This window comes from Manihot esculenta, chromosome 11 (assembly GCF_001659605.2).
Source record: "Manihot esculenta cultivar AM560-2 chromosome 11, M.esculenta_v8, whole genome shotgun sequence".
NCBI classification, from domain to species: Eukaryota; Viridiplantae; Streptophyta; class Magnoliopsida; order Malpighiales; family Euphorbiaceae; genus Manihot; species Manihot esculenta.
The window spans coordinates 22,484,327-22,509,347 of NC_035171.2; the positions used below are offsets into that span (position 1 = coordinate 22,484,327).

The 25,021-nt window shown below is 33.8% G+C and overlaps 2 protein-coding genes across 3 annotated transcripts; one reads left to right on the plus strand and one right to left on the minus strand.

The window, feature by feature from the left end:
* Positions 1-4,617: 4,617 nt before the first annotated feature.
* On the plus strand, positions 4,618-23,418 carry LOC110625727 (serine/threonine-protein phosphatase BSL3). 2 transcript variants are annotated; one of them, XM_021771354.2, is made up of 21 exons: positions 4,621-5,421; positions 6,407-6,467; positions 6,568-6,646; positions 6,760-6,839; positions 6,921-7,015; positions 7,155-7,254; positions 8,485-8,554; positions 15,269-15,370; positions 15,461-15,542; positions 15,700-15,879; positions 17,538-17,811; positions 17,897-18,131; positions 18,217-18,387; positions 19,448-19,686; positions 20,298-20,382; positions 20,561-20,659; positions 20,757-20,956; positions 21,040-21,115; positions 22,272-22,407; positions 22,496-22,635; positions 22,740-23,418. In XM_021771354.2, the coding sequence occupies exons 1-21, from the start codon at positions 5,013-5,015 to the stop codon at positions 22,821-22,823; spliced, it is 2,997 nt and encodes a 998-aa protein (XP_021627046.1). In that variant the 5' UTR covers positions 4,621-5,012; the 3' UTR covers positions 22,824-23,418. The 2 variants fall into 2 exon arrangements, 1 of the variants encoding a protein (XP_021627046.1); XR_002489594.2 differs by lacking the exons at positions 22,496-22,635; positions 22,740-23,418 and adding an exon at positions 21,440-21,973 and having other exon boundaries at positions 4,618-5,421.
* Positions 23,419-23,979: 561 nt separating this feature from the next.
* LOC122725027 lies at positions 23,980-24,601 on the minus strand (the record flags this gene model as incomplete). The annotated part of the gene is made up of 3 exons (XM_043961443.1): positions 23,980-24,069; positions 24,325-24,435; positions 24,530-24,601. Coding segments are annotated over 3 exons (273 nt in total), but the record flags the coding sequence as incomplete, so codon positions are not given.
* Between the last annotated feature and the right edge of the window lie 420 nt (positions 24,602-25,021).

The window sequence follows — 25,021 nt, forward strand, 5'->3', positions numbered from 1 at the left end:
TTTTGCAGGGAACACCATGAATAAAGGCAAGGATACAGCCGAGACACCCAAGATTTCATTAAGACAAAAGACCAATGAGACACAAAACATAAATGTCAATTTATTTTCAGGACAAAGTCCTAGACCAAATGTAAATGCATCATCTTCAGGACTAAGTCCTAGACAAAATACATACATGCATAGGCCCATGTTTACTAGTAGTACAAGTATAATAAATAGGCCTCTTAGCCCAATGTCCAGTGCTCTTATCACAAGACCAAGTTCTCCCCAATCCAGCTCACAATTTATCTTGTTAAATAAATTTTCTCCTCTACAACCTCAAAAATTAATTACTCCTTCGACCTTTAAACAAGCTGTTACTGGCCAAAGCTCAAGCCCAACATATTCACCAACACAATCATTGCAAATAACCCAACCTGAATATAGTTACAAAACCATTGAAGATGTTATTTTAACCATTGAACCAGAATACTGGTCACAAAATCCAAACCTTAATGTTTACCAAATTTGTGAGTCCATATTTCCAAAAACCCATTATTATATCCCGGATAATTTTGCCAAAAACCAAGCCTTTTATGAAACCATACTTGTTCAAACAAATTCTATTATTATGTATAATAATTTTGATCCTCATATTAAACATAAAATCAGATATTGTAAAGTAAGAATAATCAGAGTATTGACCATATCTGATTGGGGACAAGAACCCCATAAAAGTAAAGATATTTCCTTATCTCATGGACAAGTGACAAAATTTAATTATTATGATTACCAAATGGCTTGGGAACGCACGTTCCTAAAACAAAATGACCAATTATCAATTTCATTTTTCTTTTATATTTCTGATGATTTTTCCTACCCTATACCATATTGGTTCCACCAATGGTGGAATAAGTTTGGCCTTGACCTAACCATTATACCAGAACCAATTGCATCAGCCCAAGACCAATTTTTTGAAAATTCGCAATTACCAGATAATATCCTTCTATCTCCTAAATGGCTAATTTATTCTCACCTTTTCCACATTCCATGGATTTACATGGCCGAATACCAGATTAAAGACTATACCCTAAACAATTTCCAAATACCTAATTTGGTTCGCAAGCACAAGATTAAATGGTGGCCTAAAACAGATCTAGCCAATTGTGGACCAAAAGCTGTTGACCATTTCTTTGACTCACAACCCCAATATGCCAAAAAATTAAGTCCAATTCAAGTTACCAAACAGGAAACATTTTTTGCCAGAAAACAACAGATAATGGCCCAAATGGCCAAATGTGTCTCCGAAGAGGAATATGACAAATTGATCGAAGAAATAAAAGAGACAAGAAGCTCTGTCTCTTCCCCAGTGGATTTATCCATCGACAATGATGATTTTTTCACGCAAGCAGAACCATAAAATCCATATGAAAAACGACAAGTAGCAGATAAAGACTCAGAAAATCATTCATGCACAAACATAAGCCATGACAACACAAAGCACTCACCGTTAGACATATGGGACCCACATCAACACAGGCAGACCAAGTGGCAGACAAAACAAAATGGTGGACCCCACAACGCACTCACCCAGACAAATGGCAGACAAAGGGTACTGTGGATGACTCAGCGTTCACACTACTGTTCACAAAACTGTGGATGACCGCTGAATTCCATTTAATAAATTTTGAAGTCCGACGCCTATAAAAGCAGACGTCCAGACCAGTTGAAGGACACACCAAAATTTCAAGCATAGAAATTTTCTCTCAAATGTATTCAGCTTTTAGCACAATTTATGTAATCATCTGTAAGGAGACTGAAGTTTACTACAACTCAGTCGTAGCAGTTTATTTTTAAAAGATTATTGTACAAAGTAAGTTGTATTTCATTTTTCTAATACAAAGTACTCTATACAACTGTTACTATATAAGACCGTGTTGACGGCAACTATTTCTCTCTCTCTTCGCTCTCCACTCTGAGTTAATTCTGGGACTCCAGGTTAACAGTGCAGGAACCCTAACCAATTAAAAACAAGTGCATTCATATTAAGTATGCTCTGTGGTTGCGGTTTATACCGATCTTCCACATCAGAAATTGTGTTGTTCATTTGACATGATTAATCAAATATTAATTCATTTTTATTTAGCAGATTATTATTTAATGACAGGTTATTATTATATAATTATAAACCAATATTCTTTAGCAATCATCTATTTAAAGTTAGCAAACTATTTTCTTGACTTAGCCAATTATTATTTAGATCTATAAAAATTAATATGAGATTTATAAAATCAGCATTAGAAAATTTAAGTTTAATTGATTTAACCAATAGACAAGAAGTAATAAGTTTTAAAAATTGTTTAATTCAACAAGGCAGATTTATTAGTGATTATCATACTACCAATCATAATGAATATTGCGATTGTAGAGAAATAGAACGAACATTAGAATTATTTAATTCTATGCTTATGTACCTTGAAATATTATTGAGTAATAATAATTTTTAAACCAAACAGTAATTACCATGTATGCATACGGAATTGTAATACTATTTATATGTATTTATATGTACATACAAATTTATGTTTTTACCATTCTATACTGGATAGCTTTATATTTACCTGTTAGTTATTAATTAAATCATAAATCATAACTGAAAATTAAATCATATTCATCTTAAATTGGTGTGAACAATTTGGATTTGGACCCATACAGAAACAAAAACATAAAAGATATAAACCTTTTAAAAATAAAATATATAAGCAATACAAGTACCCTAGGAAACCATATAATAAACATAATAAACAGATAACGAAAAAACCTTTTACAAAGCGACCCATTAAAAGAAATAATTATAAGAAAAACAATTTTAAAAGATCCAATGATAAATCCAATATCACTTGTTATTTATGTAATCAGAAAGGACATTATGCAAAAGAGTGTCTTGCAAGAAGAAAAATACATGAATTAGGCTTAGAATTAAAAATAGATAATATAGAACAATTGCTAGAAAAAATTGACCAAAGTAAGTTATCTTCCTCAGAATTAGATGATGAATATAACAGTGATACTTCAATAGATACAATAAGTAGTTCAGATAGTAACCATGATTGTCAAGGAGAACTTTGTAATTGCAATAATAAAATAAATGTGTTAACAGAATATAAACAAGTATTAGAACAAATAGAACAAGTACAAGATTCCAATATTAAACGAAAAATGTTTAAAAAATTAACAAAATTAATGAATGAAGAAATAAGACAAGAAACTGCACCACCAACTAAATTTGAAGATATTGAACAATTATTTAAACAGAAAAAATCCATAAAGACAATGTCGTCTATGGATTTACAATCAGAAATAAAACAATTAAAATTAGAAGTTAGACAATTAAAATTAAGATGTGATTATTTAGAACAAAATAAAAAATTAACACAACCTGTAGAAAAAGAAAAAGTCTGATGCTTCTAAGGGATTGTTTATAATGTCATCCTCTGAGGAAGAGGTTTCATTATATTCAGTTAAAATTGTTATTTTATTTTTATCTTTGTTAATATTCTCACTTGATATCTTACTTTGTATAGGTTCTTTTATTTTAATGCCTCCTGTAGGTTTTGGGGACATACTTTGTTCCTTTATAATTTTCTGCAAGAATTTTGACATGTCATGTAATTCTGTCTTTGGCTTTAGAGTTACTATTTCTATGGGATTTTGTGATGGAGGTATCATTTTGGTAAAAGGTTTATTAATGGGTTTTATAGCTGGATCTATTATATCATATGGTTTTGGATTACTATATCTTTGGGATAAATATATAGTGTTTGGTTTTGGTATTAAAGGAGATGGTGCCTGTGGTGTTTCTATGTGTTCTATATTTGTAATGTCGTCGTGGTTTCTATTTAAACTTATAGTAAAAAATAGAATTTAAATAAAAAAAGAAATAAGGATTTTAAAGTTAAGTAGACTATAAAATTATTTTATATAATAAAATTTAAATTAAATTAAAATAAAATAATCATTATAAAAATATTTAAATAATTTTAGAGTGTCCTCTATCTCTTCACATATTTATATATATTATAAATTATAATTATAAATATAAATTATAGATTATATATAAATTATAGAATTATAAATAGTATATATAAAAATATGTTGTTTTTTTATGGACAAAGGAATATGTTGTACCGATTTTTTAAAGTAAACAATATTTGGATTCAGAATTCTAAAATTAAAAAAAAAACATTTTCATTACTTAAGTATAATTATAACAGAGTAGATTTAAATATAATTAATTTTACAAAATTACATTTTAAAAATTAAATTTCAATTTATTTTATAGAAAATATTTCTGTATTCCGTAGCGTTTAAACACTTTGAAAATTAGATCGTTTTAAAAAAATAATTTTTATTTCTTAATATTATAATTTTTATATATAAATTTTTAATATATTTTATTTTTTAAATTAAAATTAATTAATAAAAAATAAATTATTTTACTAAAAAATACTTCTTATGAAAAATATTTTTTATTTTTTACAAACAAAACGGAGTTTAAAATTATTAAGGAAAAGGAAAATATTGAGAGAGAAAGGAGGGAGATTTTTGATTAATAGATAAATAAGAGAGAGCAGTTCCTTTCACTGGTTCGTTTGATGCGTTTAGGCTTTGATATTGCCTCCGTTCCGTTTCTATTTTTTTCCCTTCTCTTGACGGGCTCGACGTTATTATTATTTTTTCCTTTCCTAGCTCACGGAGAGGGAAGAAAAAAGGTAAGGGTGGTAAAACGCGAAAACCTAATCGAAAAACTCTCTCTCTACCTTTTACAGATTTTATTTTTCCCGGAAAATATCTGGAGTTTTTATTTTTTTTAGATTGCGAAAATAAAGCATCTCAGCTAGGGTTTCAATTTGTTGTACGCTGTTGTTGGTGAATTCGGGTGTCAATCGCTGAAAATGGTTATTAGGGATGCGAATTCGTTGGAATTCTAACTCCGATCTTGAAGTTAGGGCTCGGGTTGTAGGTTTGAAGCAATGGATGTGGACTCGTCGATGGTGCCGGAGACCGATCAAGATTCAGAGGTGCAAAACGCTTCGTCTCCAACGGCAATGGATGGGGAGCAGTTAAGGGATCAGTCACAGCCCGCGGGATCTTCGACTCCTGCCGTGCCTACACCGGTGCAGCCGCCTGCACAGCAGCAAAGCCCCGTGGTGGGGCCGAGGCATGCACCTACTTACTCGGTGGTGAATGCGATTATAGAGAAGAAGGAAGATGGGCCGGGGCCTAGGTGCGGGCACACCCTGACTGCAGTGGCTGCTGTTGGCGAGGAAGGTACGCCTGGGTACATTGGGCCGAGGTTGATTTTGTTCGGTGGTGCCACGGCTCTTGAAGGCAATTCTGCAGCCTCAGGGGCTCCTTCTTCAGCTGGGAATGCCGGCATTCGTATGCTTTCTTTTCCATTTAGTTTGTTCTTCTGGTTGTTTCAATAATTTTTTTCGGTTGATAAATTAGTATTTTTATCTGCAAAGGTTGATGTGGTGTGAGAATCTTCTGATTTCATTGAAGCTGAAGTTATTTAAACGTGATTTCCATTATGGAAATTTTAGGACCTTGGAATCATAGCTAGAAAAATTGATGCTAGCAATTGTAGAAACATGTATTAAGTTGTATGTGGCCCAAAATTTTTAAATTAATTACGATCCACAAAACATTTGACCCTTTCCTTGTGTTTGAATGTTGATAAATTTATTATTTATGCTACAAAATCATGGGTGACATTTGTTCTGCTGTTGTTTTTGAGTTCCAAATCATACAAGTGGTGGTTAGTATGGTGCTTTTATTTTCTCTATTAAAGCTGCTTATTCAAATGCTATGTTTTAAATTCTATAATTGTATTATATTGTTGTCTTGGCATGCTAAACTATGTCCTTTTATACTAATGTTCTTTGTTGACATGTGATACTATAGCTTTTACATTGATGCCAACACAAAATGATATAGAACGGTACTTATTTTATGCCAAACTAGTTTCAGGTCAAGGTTTAGTTGTTGTATAAAACCTAGAATTAGTTCAAGTTGCTGGTGGATTGTAGCTGTGTTGATTTGAAGTGTTTGTTATTAATTCATTTTGAACTGGAATGGATTTAGTCTGTGACAGATCTCATGTGTTTAAGTTCCTTAATTTTTTTGAGGTCCTGGTAGAGCTTTCATATTTTGGTCATTCCCTTCCCGTTTATGGTTCTGATAAGCATGATAACATTGAACCTGAATAATTTTGATCTGAATAATTTTGGTTTAATAGGAAAAATTGATGCGACTTGCATTTAAGGAAATATATGATGGATTTATTTGTTTCCCTAAAGATTCTTGTAGTGGTAAACATTTTCCAACACAAGTTCATTACCTTTATCATCTGCTTGAATTGCAGGACTAGCAGGTGCTACTGCTGATGTTCACTGTTATGATGTGCTAACAAATAAATGGTCTAGGTAAGTTGGTGATATTTTTAATTAGATTGTGTCTCCTAAAGTACCCATTTTGTTCACCCCTTTCTCCATTATGTTAGTGCTTAATGTACTTATTTTTCAGGATTACTCCTTTTGGAGAACCACCCACGCCAAGGGCTGCTCATGTGGCAACTGCTGTGGGAACTATGGTGGTTATTCAGGTTAGCATGCTGCAAATTGTTCCATATGTTCACATTGCTTTATTTTGTAGATAGTGGTTGTATTATTTTCTATTTTGCAATATTGGCCAAGTTATAACTATATTTCAACACAGGGTGGCATTGGTCCAGCCGGTTTGTCTGCTGAGGATCTTCATGTTCTTGACCTCACACAGCAACGGCCACGGTGGCATAGGTTAGAGATTTAACACTGTCTTTGCTCGTTCATCCATTGTTTATTGCATGATTTGTGATTAAAGTAATAATTTTCTTGTAGAGTTGTTGTTCAAGGTCCTGGACCAGGGCCACGTTATGGGCATGTGATGGCTTTGGTGGGCCAAAGGTATCTCATGGCAATTGGAGGGAATGATGGTAAGACACTAGCAAAGCATTTTCAATCTTCAGCCTTTCCGATTAAGACTTAAATTGTTAATTTATAGTTGTGAATATGCATCCAAGCACATGTGAGACCTTTTGGGTATTTATAAAATATTTGGTTCATGATTTTCAGGGAAGCGTCCTTTATCTGATGTTTGGGCCCTTGACACAGCTGCCAAGCCATATGAGTGGCGTAAATTGGAACCTGAAGGGGAAGGTCCACCACCATGCATGTAATTCCTCACCCTCTCTCCCTCTGTCCTGCCATCCTTTTCCTCTCTCTCTAAATAGACACTCTTATAGTAGTAAACCTTGTTGTGGTGTTATTTACTGATGTGTTTGTGTGAAGTTTATCTTTGTGGCATTTAGCAGTATGCACTTAAGTTCCTGAAGTGTTATTTAACAACATATTGCATCTGCTTTTTATGGATTGAGGTAGATGTGATCCTTGTAACTTTGTCTTTTACTTGCCTGATTGTAATTTCAAGCGATGATATGCTGCCAATTGTATTGTGATCTTTGTATATTTGGTAAGAATTGATGAAATGTTTTTGACATTTCTGTCACTCCAAATGGAAAATATCTGGTTGCCATCTTCCTTCAATTTGACTTCTAACCTTTTTCCTGTTTGTATAATAGAGATTTATATTAAAAGTAGTAAAGAGTGCCAAGAGACTGCCAACCTGTATGCTATGGAAAAGTTACATATAAGATAATTAGAGCGAGATTGAAATGATGAAGAAGTAAGGTAGTTTCTAAAGATACAACTCTCATTACATCTTAGTAAAAATAAATGACACTGAATTGGTAGTCCTAGTCTCCATGATATGGTCTATTTTCTGCAACTGTTCACAGTCAGTCCTCACCCAAACTAAAAGAGGTTTTCCAAATCGCCTTCAAAAGGAAATTGCCCTTCTCCCTGAGGGGCTTCTCTTTCTGGTGCATGAGCGGAATTTGACACCTTGAATTATGCCCATGTGATCTAAGTTGTTGGGTCCAACACTACAGGATTCGAGTATTTTGCATTTCTTGATTTACGGTCCCTTAGTGGGATACATTTAAGGGCTTTTGCAGAGCTGCTTAAGCTTCTGTAGATATGAATATGGTAAAGATATTGATGTAAAATAAATGAAATACAACAATATTATTTTAGAAAAGAACAGCATAAATTTAAAAAAAAGGTTTATTGTGATAAGTAGCTTTTTTTCCCTTAATTTTGAGTGTATTTGTGCATGCATTGTAGCTTCTACGATTGATGACAGTTTTCTTTATGTTCTCCTTGCTGTGCACAATATCTGCAACCCTTTGTAATACATATTACTAAGAATTCAGGACATCAGGTATTGGTAGTTTCTTGTTTGGAATTTGTATCATAACTGCTTGGTTCCATTTCAATGACATGTCTTCTATTTATGTTGCTTTGACCTCATTTTAATAGTCTAATATGTAGATCAATTGTTCAGGTATGCCACTGCAAGCGCCCGTTCAGATGGTCTTCTTTTGCTTTGTGGGGGGAGGGATGCAAATAGTGTGGTGAGATAAGAAGTTTGATTTTCAAAATTGTTCAGTTATATTGGATGATGGAAAATTAATAAGCTCTTACAAGTTTTTGTTTTTATTCAGTTATATTGCAAGAAATGGCTTTGGGATTATTATTTGCGAGTTCCAAAGAAAATTTGACATAATTTGTGGCAAAGTAATGTTTAGGGGTTTCATGAGAGAAAATGTAAAATAAAATTCCTTACATGAATACTGAATGATTGTGTTAATTAGAAGGAGACTTTTCTATATTAGAAGGGAGCCTCAGTGAGAACAATGGTGTAGAATCTAGAGTTTAGAAGGGAGAGGAATTTGTGTACTGGTTACAAGCTTTTCATGAGTCCTTAGTTAAATTGAGGGAAGCAAAACAAAGTTGATGTTTTTTTATTATACAAGGGAAGGGGGGGGGGGAGGGGTGTTAGTTCTTAATCCTTTCTCACTGTTTCATGGAAAGGAAGTTGGAAGTTTAAGGTGCCAAAGAAATGCTTTCTCTCTACTTTTGGGTAGTTTATTTGGGAGAATATAGCCATAGATGATTGAATGAAAAAGGCTATTGCTTGCTTAACTAATGTTGTCCATGCAAGAAACAATGGAGGCTCGCTGGCTCGGTGAAGCAATTGCTTATTCATTGTGAATGAGTTAAATTCTTTCAGAGGTTCGGATTTGAAATCATTGGAATTAATTTGGTGAAATGTAAAATATTGTCTCGGGGTGTTACAAAGAGGTAGGGGTCTTGGCCCCTTGTCTTTTTTGGACCACTTTATGAGAGTCAAATTTGAAGAATTTGAAGAATGTAACAACTCTTCAAACTTTTGCCATGAGAAGCATATGGATGCTTCTTATATTTGCATACATGGAATATATTGTGTTCCATGCTCTGTATTAGTATTGTATTAGAATACTTCGGAATTATGGTTTATTTTTGTAGAATAGAGAATTTGGAGTTATCATTATTCAAGAGCTCTTTCAGATTTAGTATTTTTTGCAGGAATTATATCTAATTTAATATTCCTAATTAGAGTTGATAAGGTTTCTAAAAACACCATAAATAGTTTTAGGTTTTTATTATTATTATTTAGCTTTTAATGATGAATTATTGACTTCATTAATATAATGGGGATATGGGATGTGTTCCATCCATTTTGTATAAGGACTAAGGAGCTATGTGTTACAAATTCAACATTAAGTGGGATTCTCATTGCTTGGGGATCTTCTCAACAAAAATAATAGCAAATGGAGAATGTCAAATTCATTCTGGTTTTTAGCATCTTCAAGCTTGTTGACTTCATCTTCCCGTTGTCCCTTTTTATCCTTGCGAGTCTATGACTCTCATGGAGAATGTTTGATTGCCATCCAGCTAGGCCTTGAATGCGAAATTAACACAACACTATCTTTCCCTTTCACCATCCACCATCTTCGAATGCGGTACATCCAAATGCTGGATGTGAGCCACAAAAGAATTTCCTTTAAGTTCGAGCTGTTGTGAGTCGCCACCCTTAATAAATATTACATTACATCTCTGCAAATGTAACCTTTTTTTTCAAACATCTACATATTTTTCACCAAATGAAGCAAACCCCAATCCGATCACTGAGGTTCTTCCAATTGCTATTCTTCCTAATCCATAAGCCACCTCACTTCTCCTTCAGGTTTACACACGTCATTCTCACTCTTCTACTAATACAGGTGTTGTTTCTCATAGTGATACAGGTGATCCCAATGGCACCTCTCTTACACTTCCATCTCCTATCTAGGTCATGCCTTCAACAAAAACAGTAAGTCCACCCATTGTTTTTCGCAAAAATATTTGTTTTTCTCATAGCTGTCACCCCATTTATAATTGTCTAAATTATCATCACATATCTGCTTCATATTGTTCTTTTGTATCCACGTCTAATGTTTCTATTCAAAAGACTGTCAGTGAAGTATTATCACATCCAAGGTGGCATGCTATGATGCTATAATTGAGAAGATGAAAGCTCTCCAATCTCCATACTAATGGCATTTGGGAATTGATTCATTTATGACATTGGTAATTCTATTGTCAGTTGTCATTAGGTTTATACAATCAAAGTTGGTCTTGATGGGAAAATTGATCGGTTTAAAGCTCGACTTGTAGTTGAGAGGGACAATCAAATATTTTGGCTTGATCATGGTGACACAGTGGTTAAGATCACTTTTGTTTGCCTTTTATCTCCCTATTAGTGATGCATCATTGGCCAATAGCCACTTCATTAATTGGATATCAAAATTGCACCTTTACATGGTTAGCTAGTTGAAGAAGTTCATATGGAGCCACCACTAGGGTTGGCTGCTTAAGGGGGTCTCTGGCTTAGTATGTCAACTATCTCACTCTTTGTATGGATTAAAGCAGTCTGCGAGAACATGGTTTTGTCCAACAATTTGGAATGTCTCGAAGTGACGCTGATCCATGGTTTTAAAAATGGCCATTACTCCCGTTATTTAAAGGAATTTTAGCTTACTGTTATTGTTACCCTCATTATTTAAAGGGATTTTGAAATTGCAACTATGAAGGTCGTTACCAATGTTATATAAAGTTAACGGATTTTTCCAGTTCATAATCTTTGACTTTTTAAATATTTTTCATATCAAAGGCAAGAAAAAGTAACTATTTTTTGGGCAGAAAACTAGCTCAACTGTTCATTTTTGCTCCTCTTCATTCTCTTTCTAGGTAGCTAAGCCATTCTCTTAACTCTCTTAATGTTTTCAAAAATAAAGTCAAGTGAATACTTAATTTTTCAACAAATTTTTGAGCTCAATAGCATATGTAATCAAATAGACAAGATGATTTTGAAGTGGAGGAGGGGGAAGTGTGGGTTGTTCCTTTTGTTTTTAATCTATTTTTTATCTGCTTGTTTGAATCATTTTTAGGTAAATTTATAAAATAAAGAGAAAATAATATGAAAGGAAGTTTTAAACCCTAGTAATATTTGCTAAGATAAAATTAAGAAAAAAACATAATGAACTCTTGAGACTAATCTTCATAAATTAATAGTAAGTTTGTGACCTATTTTTAAATTAAACCCTTGGGTTCTTACTTTAGTTATTTAATTTTCAAAAATTAAATAGTTAATTCTTTACTATATGCATAGCTATTTTGATTTTAGGTTGACTATTTTGGTCTTTATTTGATATGTTTATGCTTATTATTTAGTTGGATATGTTAATTTTAATTAAATCTGAGTATTTTTTTCATTTCATGAATTTAGCAAATTTTTCAAAAAAATTTGCATAGCGATCGGCTATTATCGCAACAGTACAACCATTATTGGCTTGTTTCCTTTATTCGTGACCGTGATCGCAAAAGCGGCTGTGATTTCGATTTAAAACCCTGAGTTGATAATTTGTTATTTTTTTTATCTCATGAAAGATCTTAGGGAATTTCAAGAAGGAAAAGAAAGAAATTTAAGATGTGAAATGGCATTGTAATCTCAAAGAAGCAATGTTATGGATAATAGATAGACCAAATTCATTAATAACAAATATGTTTATAGTTTTTTATCAGAGTTTCATTAGCTTATCCTAATAATTTCTAATCTATTGATTGTTTGTATTAGATTTCTATTTTGATTAGAAGTGCTATAATTATATGAAACTCCATTATATGAGGAGTTTCTCATTATTCAATAAAATAAGTAGATTAATTACAAACACATTTGAGTTTAAGACATTCGCATCAACAAGTCTGAGGTGTTAAAAGCTTCATTTAATGAGCTCCTTCCAGATCCATTGTCCTGTGACCCAAGATCATAACAACTTGGTTTTAGAGCTAGTCGTCATGGGTGATCCAACAAATTTAAAGGAGAAGCTAAATTTTTTCATGCAGTGATTTGATACAGGTTTGAATAACTTAGCTCGCAAATTTCTGAACTAGTTCAAACCTTCAAATGGGGGAGCGAATTAGAAGCAAGATAGATCAAGTGGCAGCTAGTAAGGACATAGAGTTGTTCCCTTTGAACTAAGTACATGGTTTTAGGAAGTATTAATTAATTGGCAAAACTATCTTGAACCCAAAGCTACATGGGAGTTTATCAATAATTTTCATGCTGAATATTTTACTTTTGTGATTGAGGACAAGTTCTTTCTCCAAAAGGGAAGTGATGCTATGGAATCCATAAATAACAAATATATTTATCTAGTAGTTTGTAGTCAGAGATTCATTATCATATCCTAATAGTTTCTTATCTAATAATTGTATTAGATTTTTACTTAGGGGTTTGTCTTTATTCAATAAAATGAGTAGATCAATTACAAACACATTTGAGATTTAAGACTGTCTCATCAACTAATTTGAGGTTTCTAAGAGCTCCTTTCAGTGAGCTCCTTTCATTTCCATTGTCCCATAATGCAATCCACAACCCAGGATCATGACAAGCAAGCATGGGAATTTTGTAGAAAACAAACTCTTTGTCAATCAAGTGTCCATATTTGAAGAGTAGGAAACACCTAAAACATGGGAGGGCATAAGCTTTGGTCAGTCTACAATCCAGAACAATTCTCAGGAAATACCAGCAGGTTACTAAAGACTCAACTTGCCAGCAGATGAAGGTATGAGGAAGGAAAGGAGCTTTTATTCAAAGTTCAATTTCCTGAAATTCAAGAATGTCGTCAAGGGGTGGCCGGGAGGGTATTGTTACATCTAGGAGAGGAAGGTTTATGAATAAGTGAATGAGAAAGGAGGGAAAAGTAGAGCATAAAATAGAGGTTTCTAGCTCTAATGTATACCATTCCAAGAACTGTAAACAATATTAATCAATTTTTCGTTCTTCCTATTGCGAGCTCTCTCTAGTTCTGTCTATTCTGCAATTCTAATGAAATATCTCAGTCTATTCTTCACTCAACTCTATCTCTCTACTTCTTTCTAGCTTCTCTACCTGTTCTTCCATTTCTTTCTCCTAAAATCTCTTCTTTCTCAGAAATACTACTGTTAGGATTCTATCCCCACAATTTCCCTTCAAATTGGAATTTTAATGCTACAAAATTTTCTGCAGAACTGTCTTACAGTCATCTGTAGTACATTCTCACTCCAATGATAGACATCTGCATTTCGTTTTGTTGCTTTGCCATTTCTTGTACTTATCCTCTTTGAGAAGTAAAATCTCAGAGGAATCCCATTCCAAATCACAAAAATGAAACTCAGAATCAACATCTTCATCAACCTTAATTATCGGGAATCATCCAGGGTGCCATGTAGCAAAAGTGATGCCTAGAAGTGGGTAAAACAGGTCAGTTTTTTGGCACCTCATCAGGAGTGGACACATCTCCCTGTTTATCTTCTGAATTCACCATCTCAGATGACATCTCTATCTTATCACTACTGACATCATGGACAGTATTCTAGGATATTGTGACCAGAAACTTTAGGTCAGGGTTATGAGCCTTGGCATCCACCTGGCTGCAAGCCATTTCTGGAGTGTAGACCTAAATTTGGAAGAAGCCTAACAAAATTGATACCACATGCTAGGTAGAACTCTAACATAAATGAATTTCAGGTGTCCAGAAATAGAGAAGAAAAAAGAGAGAAAGTACGAAGAGAGAATAGGTGAAATAAAGAACAGAGGTATAGAAGAAACTGCAGAACTGATAAAGAGAAGAAAAGAACAGGGAAATGAAAGTAAGGAGGAGGAGAAATAGAGAAAGGAAGAAGAAGAATTAGGGCTTCGAATATAGAGAAGAATAGAACAGAAGACAAAGAAGGGAATAGAAGGGAGGAGTACAAGGAAAGAGGAGAGAGAGGAGCAGAGAGGAACTTGGAATCTGGGGAGGCTGCCACTGATCTCTCGTTATTGTGGCTCCCACAAACTGATTTGGAAGAAAGCCTACTTGAGAACAAAGCTGTGATACCAACTGTTATATAAGGACCAGACCTGCAGAAGAAAGATAAGGATGAGGACAGGAGAAGAAGATTGAGAAAGAATAAAGAGGGAGAAAGAGAGGAGAGAGAAATACTTCTTGAATAGTTAAATGGATGCTTGGATCACTTGCACTGTTATAGATACTCGGCTCATCTTGTTAGGTGCCTGTTTGGCAAAGGTTCAGAGGCTAAAAAGCATTTTCAGAAAAAAAAAACTATGCTGTTGATAAAAGACTGAAGAAAGCTGTTTTGTTATTTTGAGATTTTTATGATTAAAACGTGTCAAATTTATTTTTAAATCAAATTTTAATACTCGCAATCTAATATATTTATAGAGCTTTTCTCAACAATAGTTCTAACAACAGTGGCAAATAGATCCTATCTCTAACTAACTATTCCTGATCCATAGGCATAACAAATTGTTGACAATTAAGTGAAGAACTTTTGGAAATTATTTTGTCATTATTATAGAGATATCGTTTACGTTCCTTTCAAATTGAGAGTTAGAGAATTTGTTTCTCTTAATCCCCAAGCTTCCTGGTTCTCACTGCTTTGCCGCACTCCATTAATGGCTGGAGAGAATTCTTGAATCATTTGTTACTTGTGCGCGTTGGTGACAGCCCCTTTGATGACATTATCCAAATATTTTGTTATTATAGATGTACTTGCGTAATTTCCTTGGTATATCTTCATCTTCAATCTGAAAGGCTCACAATAACATATTTAAATTACTCTTGTTTCTCATAGGAGTGACTGTCTTTTAGCTTCTTGTAGTGTAATATTCGCTTAACCTTTTTTTTTTTTTTCGGTTTTCTCTTGGATAACTTTTGCAGCCGTTGGCAAGTGCTTATGGCCTTGCAAAACATAGGGACGGTCGCTGGGAATGGGCAATAGCTCCTGGTGTCTCTCCATCTCCAAGATATCAACATGCAGCAGTGGGTTTTAGTTTGCTTCATCCTTATTTTCTTTGACCGTCTGATGTCTGTCCAGAAAAGATTAATTACTACCACTTATTGTATTTTTAGGTTTTTGTTAATGCAAGACTCCATGTGTCTGGAGGTGCACTTGGCGGTGGCCGCATGGTAGAAGATTCATCAAGTGTTGCAGGTACTTGATATTGTAGCATGCAAACTTCACACTTTAACTGTGGCATGCTTTTTAGATGGTTTATGTTGGTATTGGTAACACTATTTTAATATCATTGTCGTTAATATGCTCCATCTGCAGTGTTTCTGATAAATAATTCATATTTCTGCTTTTATAGTTTTGGATACTGCAGCTGGAGTTTGGTGTGATACAAAATCTGTTGTTACTAGTCCCAGGACTGGCAGGTACAGTGCTGATGCTGCTGGAGGGGATGCTGCAGTGGAGTTGACCAGGCGTTGCAGGCATGCAGCTGCTGCAGTTGGTGACTTGATATTTATTTATGGTGGTTTGCGTGGTGGTAAGCAATGAAGCTTTTTTGTGATTCCTGCATTTGTTCCAGTTTTTTTTTTTTATAACATAACGCCAAGTAGAACAATCAAATGGTTGTTTGAGTAAAGCTATATGTCCTTTATTAGAAAATGGTTTGGATGGTGTGAGAAGATGGCCAGTGATACCTGCTAAAAAATGATGCTTGTGAAGAAGTGTTGATGTGGGGAGTGAATTCCTTTGAGTAGAGATGCGTAGCATTGTTAAAAGCACAAGTGATTTCACAAGACATCAACTGTGGCCTGTAATTGACCATTATTTGAATTATTATATTTATAAATGCTTTAAGGTTTCACATTTGTGACATTGGGGTAATTTTCACCTTTAGTCCCTTGACTTTGAGTGTGTTTTTCGTTTCGGTCACTCAACTTTAGTTTCCTTCTTAAAACTCCAACTTCAATTTAAGTATCAGTGAGGTCCTTGTTACCTGTTATGATAGGTTTACAGGTTATCACAATTATTTTTATATAAATAAGAAACTAGTAACATTTTGAAATTGTCCATATTCATCTTTATTATTTTATTATATATATATTTTTTTTTAAATTTGATATATTTTCATTCTTCCTTTTCTCTCTCATAAAATTTACAGATTTAAATATATAAATAAGAAACGAGTAGCAATAAATTATCCACATTCATTTCATGATTTTATTGTATATTATTTTGCTTTTGGAAATTATTATAAACAATATTTAATTAGATAAACATTTTAAATTTTTTATAGTAATTAAAATTATAAAAATTAAAAATAATATTTAATAAATAAAAATAAAAATATTCATAAAAATAATCCAAAAATTTATGAATTATTACTGCTAAGTTAATATTTGTTATTTATTTGATTTATTCTCAATATTTAATTTATAAAAAGGCAATGAGTACTAAAAATAAAAAATTACAAATTAATTGTTAAAAAGTTTTTAATACTATTTAAAGAATTAAAAGTATATTTTTAATAATTAAAGAAATAATAAAAATAGAAATTTATAGTAAGAGAGAGGTAATGAGTGAAAATAATTTTTTGTTTATCTTGACTTGTAACCTGCAATAGCAAGTTACAAGGACTTTGTGAATTGATACTCAAATTGAAGTTGAAGGATTGTAATAAAGAAATTGAAGTTGAGTGACTAAGTTGAGAACATATCCAAAGTTGAGGGACTGTAGATAAAAATTAACCTGTAACACTGCTTGAATTTCTGGGTAGAGCCAGGACTATTTTGGATAAAGATTGGCTCATGGGAAGGATAGTTTAGCTCATCATAAGCAAACATGTCTGAATTAATTGATGTTTTGTGAAGTCAATATAATAGAATGCTATCATAACATCAGTCCTTGGTCAAGTTTATATCTTTTCTTGATTTATTTGTGTTATTTTTAATCTTACTTCTCATGAAAGAGAGAAGAAATGATACATAATGGATTTAGTCCTTTGCAGATGACTTTTTCAAAGCTCTATCGCGCGAGTATTTCAGAACATTTTTTATATATAATAGAATTGGAGTATTTTAAAGCATTTCTAATTTTATACTAGATCATGGAGGAGGTCATGCTATGGTTGCGTCATGGTGTCTTGACTATTTCACTATATGATATTGTAGCATAATGGTGTCCTTTTTTGTGCTACAGGAGTATTGCTTGATGATCTACTTGTTGCTGAAGATCTAGCTGCTTCTGAAACAACAACTACGGCTTCTCATGCTGCAGCTGCAGCTGCTGCATCCAATTTACATGCAGGGAAGTTACCTGGAAGGTATGGATTTGTTGATGAAAGAACTCGGCAAGCAATTCCTGAAGCAGTACCTGATGGTGCGGTTGTACTGGGTAATCCAGTTGCTCCTCCTATAAATGGTGATATGTACAATGATATAAGCACTGAAAATGCCATGCTTCCAGGATCTAGGTAAGCTCTCTGCTGTAACTTTATTTCATATATTTTGGATTATGTATCCGAAATCATTAAATGTGGAGTCTGAATCACTGCTTAGGAGAACAAGCAAAGGCGTGGAGTATTTGGTTGAAGCTTCAGCTGCAGAAGCTGAGGCTATTACTGCCACTTTGGCTGCTGCAAAGGCACGTCAAGTTAATGGCGAGGTTGAATTGCCAGAGAGGGATCGGGGTGCAGAGGCTACCCCAAGTGGCAAACAGATATCTACTTTGATTAAGCCTGATTCTGCTGTATCAAATAGCATAGCTCCTGGAGTTCGGCTGCATCACAGAGCTGTGAGTGTATACTTCTATTAGCACTTTTTATTGTGAACCCTAGTATTCAGATATGAAAGGCTTATTTTTGTACCTGCTATCTCAGGTTGTTGTAGCTGCAGAGACTGGTGGAGCATTAGGTGGGATGGTCAGACAACTTTCAATTGATCAGTTTGAAAATGAAGGCAGACGTGTCAGCTATGGGACCCCTGAGAATGCAACTGCAGCTAGAAAACTGCTAGATAGACAGATGTCTATCAACAGTGTGCCCAAAAAGGTATGCAGATTTTATTATGTATATTTATGATATGTAGCTTTGCAGATGCTGTTAGATGCACATCAAAATACATAAATTGATGAAGGGGGGAAAAATTCAAGAAAGCCTCAACTTTTCATCAAAATTCAAATAAGGCTAATTTAATATTTTTATCCAAATAAAATCCTGAGCTTATTATTTTAATAAAAAATATTTTTAACAAAAAATATTATTCTATAATATTTTAATATTAAATTTCTGTTTTTAAATTTGTATTTTTTAATTTTTGTTTTGATTAAAACTAGTTAATAGTTTTTTATATGTAAAAATTACAAAATTAATATTGTATTTATTAAAAAAATATTTTACTTGGTCGGGACTTATTTAGACAAAGTTTAGGGTTTTATTTGGTCAAAAAAGTTTATTTTGATGATAAGTTTTAAGGGCTTATTTGGACTTTTTGCCAATTATGATGAGGTCTATGCAGCTGATCACAAATATTTGGGGAAATCCTATGGTCAAAAAAAAAAAAGAAGAAAGAAGCCAACATAAGCATCTTAAATATTTTGTCAAGACATCTTGGGCTGTATGACTCTTTCTGCTCATGTACTTTCCTGGAGAGTACTACATTTGCTTCCTTTCTAACTATATTCTATAAATTATGATGATGTCCTTGATTGGAACACAAGGTGTCACATTCCAAGATTTTTCCTAATGGTTTTGTATTTGTTACTGTTCATGTCAAATAACTGATCATGCTAACCATACACCTGTTTGTTGTCAATTATCGACCTATCAACATAGCCTTGTTGGTTGTGTTCAGTCAATTAAACTTTTGAAGTTCAAGTTTTGTTTGTAGACTTGTTCATCTTGTTCTCAGATTCTCCTTCAACTTAATTCCAGTTTTTTTGTACATTTCTTTAGTTGTAAGAGGTGAAATTTTTTGTTAGGTGGTGTATAACCTTGCATGCATGCGGGTTGCGCCTCTTTATGGTGTTATAGGTGAATCACCAATCACCAATTAATTTCTAGTTAAATTCATGTTTCCTATTTTGTAAGCGTTATTTGTCAATTATTCCAGGTTATAGCACATCTTTTAAAGCCGCGTGGTTGGAAGCCTCCAGTTCGTCGTCAATTTTTCTTGGATTGCAATGAAATTGCAGATCTTTGTGACAATGCTGAAAAGATATTTTCAAGTGAGCCAAGTGTTTTACAGCTTAGGGCTCCTATCAAGATATTTGGTGATTTGCATGGGCAATTTGGGGATCTCATGCGCCTTTTTGACGAGTATGGTGCACCTTCAACAGCTGGTGATATAGCGTAAGCCTTTTTGTTACTGTCATATTATGCATACTGTTTCATCTGCTCAGCGTTTATATCTTCTTTTTTAAGGGTTTTTTTTTTAATAAAAAAATTAGGCTCATATTAAAGTTCATGGGGTAACATTATGGTTGATATGAAGTGAAAGGAATGTTGTGGAAAGTCAAATAATATTTGTGAAAGATAAATGAAGCAGGTGCTTGTGATTTATGTTTAAAGCAAGGCAATCGTCACCTCCTATACTATATAACTCTCAATTGTTTGTGATACATGTTAATCCATTGGGGGTTTTTCAGACTAGAGTCATAAATGTCAATTCTTGCTATGGATGTGTATATTATCATTCCTTTTAACCATTATATGGAGATATAAACGAGGTCCGTGTATGATGCCATTTTCAAAGAGTTGAAAACAATATAAGCTTTGTATTCTGTTGGTCTTTGCAGCTTTAAGCTTATTCAATCTGTATTTTCTTCTCAACCACTGTCTTTTGTTTAAATGATTGTGCCTTGTACACATTGTATGCATAATGCATTAACATGTGCGTATAGAGATTCAAATACTTGTTTCCAATATTTCAAATGAAGCTAATTTTGTCACCCGACTATCAGATATATCGATTATCTCTTCTTAGGAGATTATGTTGATCGGGGTCAGCATAGCCTGGAGACCATTACTCTTCTGCTTGCCTTGAAGGTGATTGTGAGCTTGCTTATTTCTACTTCCATTTTTTTTTTAAACAAGGGATTTTAAAAGGGGGAGTGGTAGGTTTTTGAAATTTCTTTTTTCATATAATAATCTTTACGACATTAATATCACCTTGTCTTGAATCTTGATGGGCTAATACTTCTGAATGATCATTGCACTGTTTTAGGTTGAGTATCCCCATAATGTTCATTTAATTCGTGGGAATCATGAAGCTGCAGATATCAATGCCCTTTTTGGATTCCGGATTGAATGTATTGAGCGCATGGTATTGTATTACATACAAAATTATTATGTTATACACAAAATAACTTTGCTTTCTCTCATTGACTGGTTTAGTCACTAATTAAATAATCATTGTATAGGGGGAGAGAGATGGAATTTGGGTTTGGCATAGGATAAATCGTTTGTTCAATTGGCTTCCTTTGGCAGCATTAATTGAAAAGAAAATCATTTGTATGCATGGTGGTATTGGTCGTTCGATAAATCATGTGGAGCAGATTGAGAATCTTCAGCGTCCTATTAGTATGGAAGCAGGCTCTATCGTGCTTATGGATTTGTTATGGTGAGTGCGTGCCTATGTTGTTTCTTGTGTCTTATGTGCTCTACATTCCCCTCAATAATTTTAATTATATTGTTCTCCCATAGGTCGGATCCAACAGAAAATGACAGTGTAGAAGGATTGAGGCCAAATGCTAGAGGTCCAGGGTTGGTGACTTTTGGGGTAAATGCACTAGTATTGCTTGATTCTAATTTGACTTGGTGTAGTCTATTTTTCTTTACCTCCCCCCTCCTCTCTCTCTCTCTCTCTCACTTCAAATTGGTTAAAGCAGTTAGAATTATCTTTTGTTGCAAAAAGAAGTGGCTTACTATTTCAACTCCCCGTTAAAGATTAGTTGGTATGAACCTTTTGGTGCAAAAAGAAGTGGCTTATTATTTCAAATGAAGATGTTCATATTTATATTAGTTGTTTTTTTTTTTTTAAATTATTACTAACGAGTTCTGTATCGGTTCTGGGTCATGGATCGTTTCACGGGATGATGGATAGGGAAGGAGCTCATTGGAAGAAGCTCTTAACTTCTCAAGACTCAAGAAAGGAGAGTCCCAATCTCACATTTTTTGGAATAAATCTGCGTATCTTATTGAATAAAGAGAAGCCCTTTTATATAATGGAGGTTTATGCAATGATAATACTTCTAATTAAAGTAAAAGTCTAATACAAGCAACCATTAGATAAGAAATTACTAAGATATACTGGAAAATCTGATAAGAAGCTACTAGATAAGTAAAATCTGTTAGAGATTTGGTTTATCCATTATTTATAACAAGTTCATACTTTCTAAAAAAATGTATTGTGGGGACAGTGATAAGTGATTGCAAATTCTAATAGCTGTAATCTTTGACCACCGAGGCAGTGCTAACTTCTTGTTGCCGCATGACATGGCTTTCCTGCAGCCATATGCAATGAAGCCCATGTTTATGTGTGCATAATGTATTTCCACAATTGATGGATGGTGATAAATGTATCTTCTCTTGCTGGGAGATGCTTTTTGGGGTTCTTCATCCAAGTTGAGATGTAGATGTACTGTTCTACAGTTGATTTTTCTTTTTCTTTTTCTTTTTCTTTTTCTTAGATGGCCTTAATTTGCCTATCAATGATAAAATTATATTTAGCAGTATGGCTTTTCAACATATTTACAAGATTTGGGGGATGAAGTTACGGATATACTTGGTGCTTGTATTGTATGAGAGTCTATTAACCCAAAAGGGTGCTTTGTATCTATTGATTCATTTTTATTTAGATTGCCTCCATGTTTTCTGTTTCTTTCAAGCATTATTGCAATTTGTTTATGCTAATCACTAAGGTTTTACTATGGCAGCCGGATCGAGTAATGGAGTTCTGCAACAACAATGATCTGCAGTTGATTGTACGTGCACATGAATGTGTCATGGATGGCTTTGAGCGTTTCGCCCAGGGGCATCTAATCACTCTTTTCTCTGCAACCAATTATTGTGGTACATTTTTGGCATTGATCATCTATTTCTTTAGAGCTCAACTGTGTAGTTTTTGAATTTTAATTTGGGGTTCATCCTCTCTCCACAGGTACTGCCAATAATGCGGGGGCTATCTTAGTTTTGGGAAGAGACCTTGTGGTGGTTCCTAAACTAATTCATCCTTTACCACCAGCAATCTCATCACCTGAAACTTCGCCTGAACGCCACATTGAAGATACATGGATGCAGGTGAAGCTCCACTTTAAAATACTAATTCGTGTAGTTCTTTTAAAAAAAAAATTTGGGAAGTTGCATCATGATTTATAATTTGTATCTGATTTCAATGAGAGCAGGAGTTGAATGCTAATAGGCCTCCTACGCCGACTAGAGGTCGTCCTCAAGCAACTAATGATCGGGGATCTCTTGCTTGGATATAGTAGATGCTTATGACTATTTCCTTGATACTCATTCTGCGCTCATGCTACCACCTTGAGCATGATGCCATCCAGGAATTCCGAACTCGTATTCGTTTGTTCCTGATTTAAAACGGCAAGAGATTACAAAGTATACAAGTTCGGCAACACGCAGGCGGCAGTTGGGTTCTTGTTGTGCTATAAGATTCCGTTCAGAAGCACCCGCCTTGTAAATCGAGGCACAAGCGGGTAGAAGTCAAAAGGTTGTTAATTTCAACGGGTTGGTAGTGCGGGTATTTTTCACACTAGTATATATATATATATTTTCCTATTCCTCGTCTTAGGCATAACATTTTCATTTTATATATATTTTTTTCTATTTTTATGGGGGGGCATGATGATGAGGCCCTTGCACGTGATGGTGAGGTATGTAATATTCAAGTCTTTGTGAGCGTCCCTGTATCATAGAGGTGTTGTAACCTGTGTAATTTTCATTTGTCTTCGTTACAATGTAATTTGTGTGGTGACAAGAAACATTTGGAAGTTTTGGTTAGAAATGACAAAGCCCGCCGTCCAACTGCAAATTGCAGTTGGGCTGGCTTAATGTGAGAATTTTGTATTTGCTCTGCTGCGTTTCTCTGTTTTCCATTATAAATTCTATTCTATTTATGGCAACTGATCGTTTCCTCATATCTTCTGAATGCAAGCAATCCTATTTGTTATCCCGTAAACGGTCAAGTACATATTTTGGGACGATAATAGTTATTTTTGTACTACAAACAATCACTCAAGTTAAGATTTATACTTGAAAAGTCTGAGGTCTAAGAATTCGGGCAATTTACAAGGTCTGAAATTGGGTATGAACCTATTCTTCTTTTCAGGAAAAAAAAAAGAAGTCGAGAATCTATATGGGTCACGGTTTGCCATGCGCTAAACATCAAATGTAATCTAGTGCCTTTTTGTTCCTTTCTTATTTTTTGAAAAAAAAAATGAAAAAAAAAACAGAGAAAAAACTGTTGCACATTACTAATACTCCACCCAAACGTGCCGGACCGTTAGCCTCGCTTTACAGGCCTTTGAACATAGGATTTGTTAGGATCCTGTCTTGAGTTTCGGCCGTCTAATTTCTCCTTGTTTATCCTGCTCATTTTTTTTTTTTAATTTTATTTTTCTAAAATAATTAAATAGAAAAGGCAATTATAGCAAACCTGAAATCAGTATATGGTCTCACCTTTTTCCCTGTCTTCATGAAATCTCTCCAGCTTGAAGCCTGATGACCAAGTGGAAACATAAAAAACACAATGAATAATAAACTGAAGGATGGGGTAAAGAAAAAACAAAGAGTAAAAAGAGTAAAACATCATAGAGACTCCAAGTCTTCACGCCAAAACACAAGCACATATTACTATCTGATGGATCCTCAAATTTGTAACAAAAAAGAGGCTTTCACATAGAGAAAGAGAGAGAGAGAAAGAGGGGGAGAATGATTCCTATCACTCGAGATTAAATTGTCGCAAGGAGAAACTAACCCTCGTTCTCTCGTTCCTTCCCACTGCTCCTCATGTTCACGTTTTCTCTTCCACATCTCCTTTTGTTCTTCTTCGTCCTTCTTCAATCTACCTTCCTCTTCTGATATCTAAAAGAAATGCAAACAGATAAGCACCATAAGAACAAAAATCTATGACTATAAAACCTAGCAAAGAAGGAAAATGATTCAACTTCCAGCATACTCTCATCTGCATTTTCCTTCTTTGCCATTCTTGCTCAGTTAATATTTCTCGAACCTTCAATTTGAGAGTAATATATTTTTAATAATTGAATCAAGTTAGATTAGATTCGTTTGCTTGACTCTTAAAGCTTAAAGCTCTGAAATTCGTAATAAATTTATTATCTCTCAATCCATAATTGAGATCCAATTAGGAAAAATTTTAAAAATCAAATGGATAGAATTCTTTTATAATTTAAACATATCATTAGGCAGAACACTTATTCGACCTATGACAAAATAAAGCCCAATAAATAAATACATTCAAAATAATTGATACAAAATATCCATCAACATAATGGAGAGCTCAGTTCACCATATAATCCAATACTATAATACATTTTTGTTTAAATAATCCAATATTATAATACATATTTGTTTAAAGAAATAATTCTTATATTATAAGGAATAAATTCTACAGTTCTCGTAGAGTTTTAAAGTTAAATATTTAATTAGA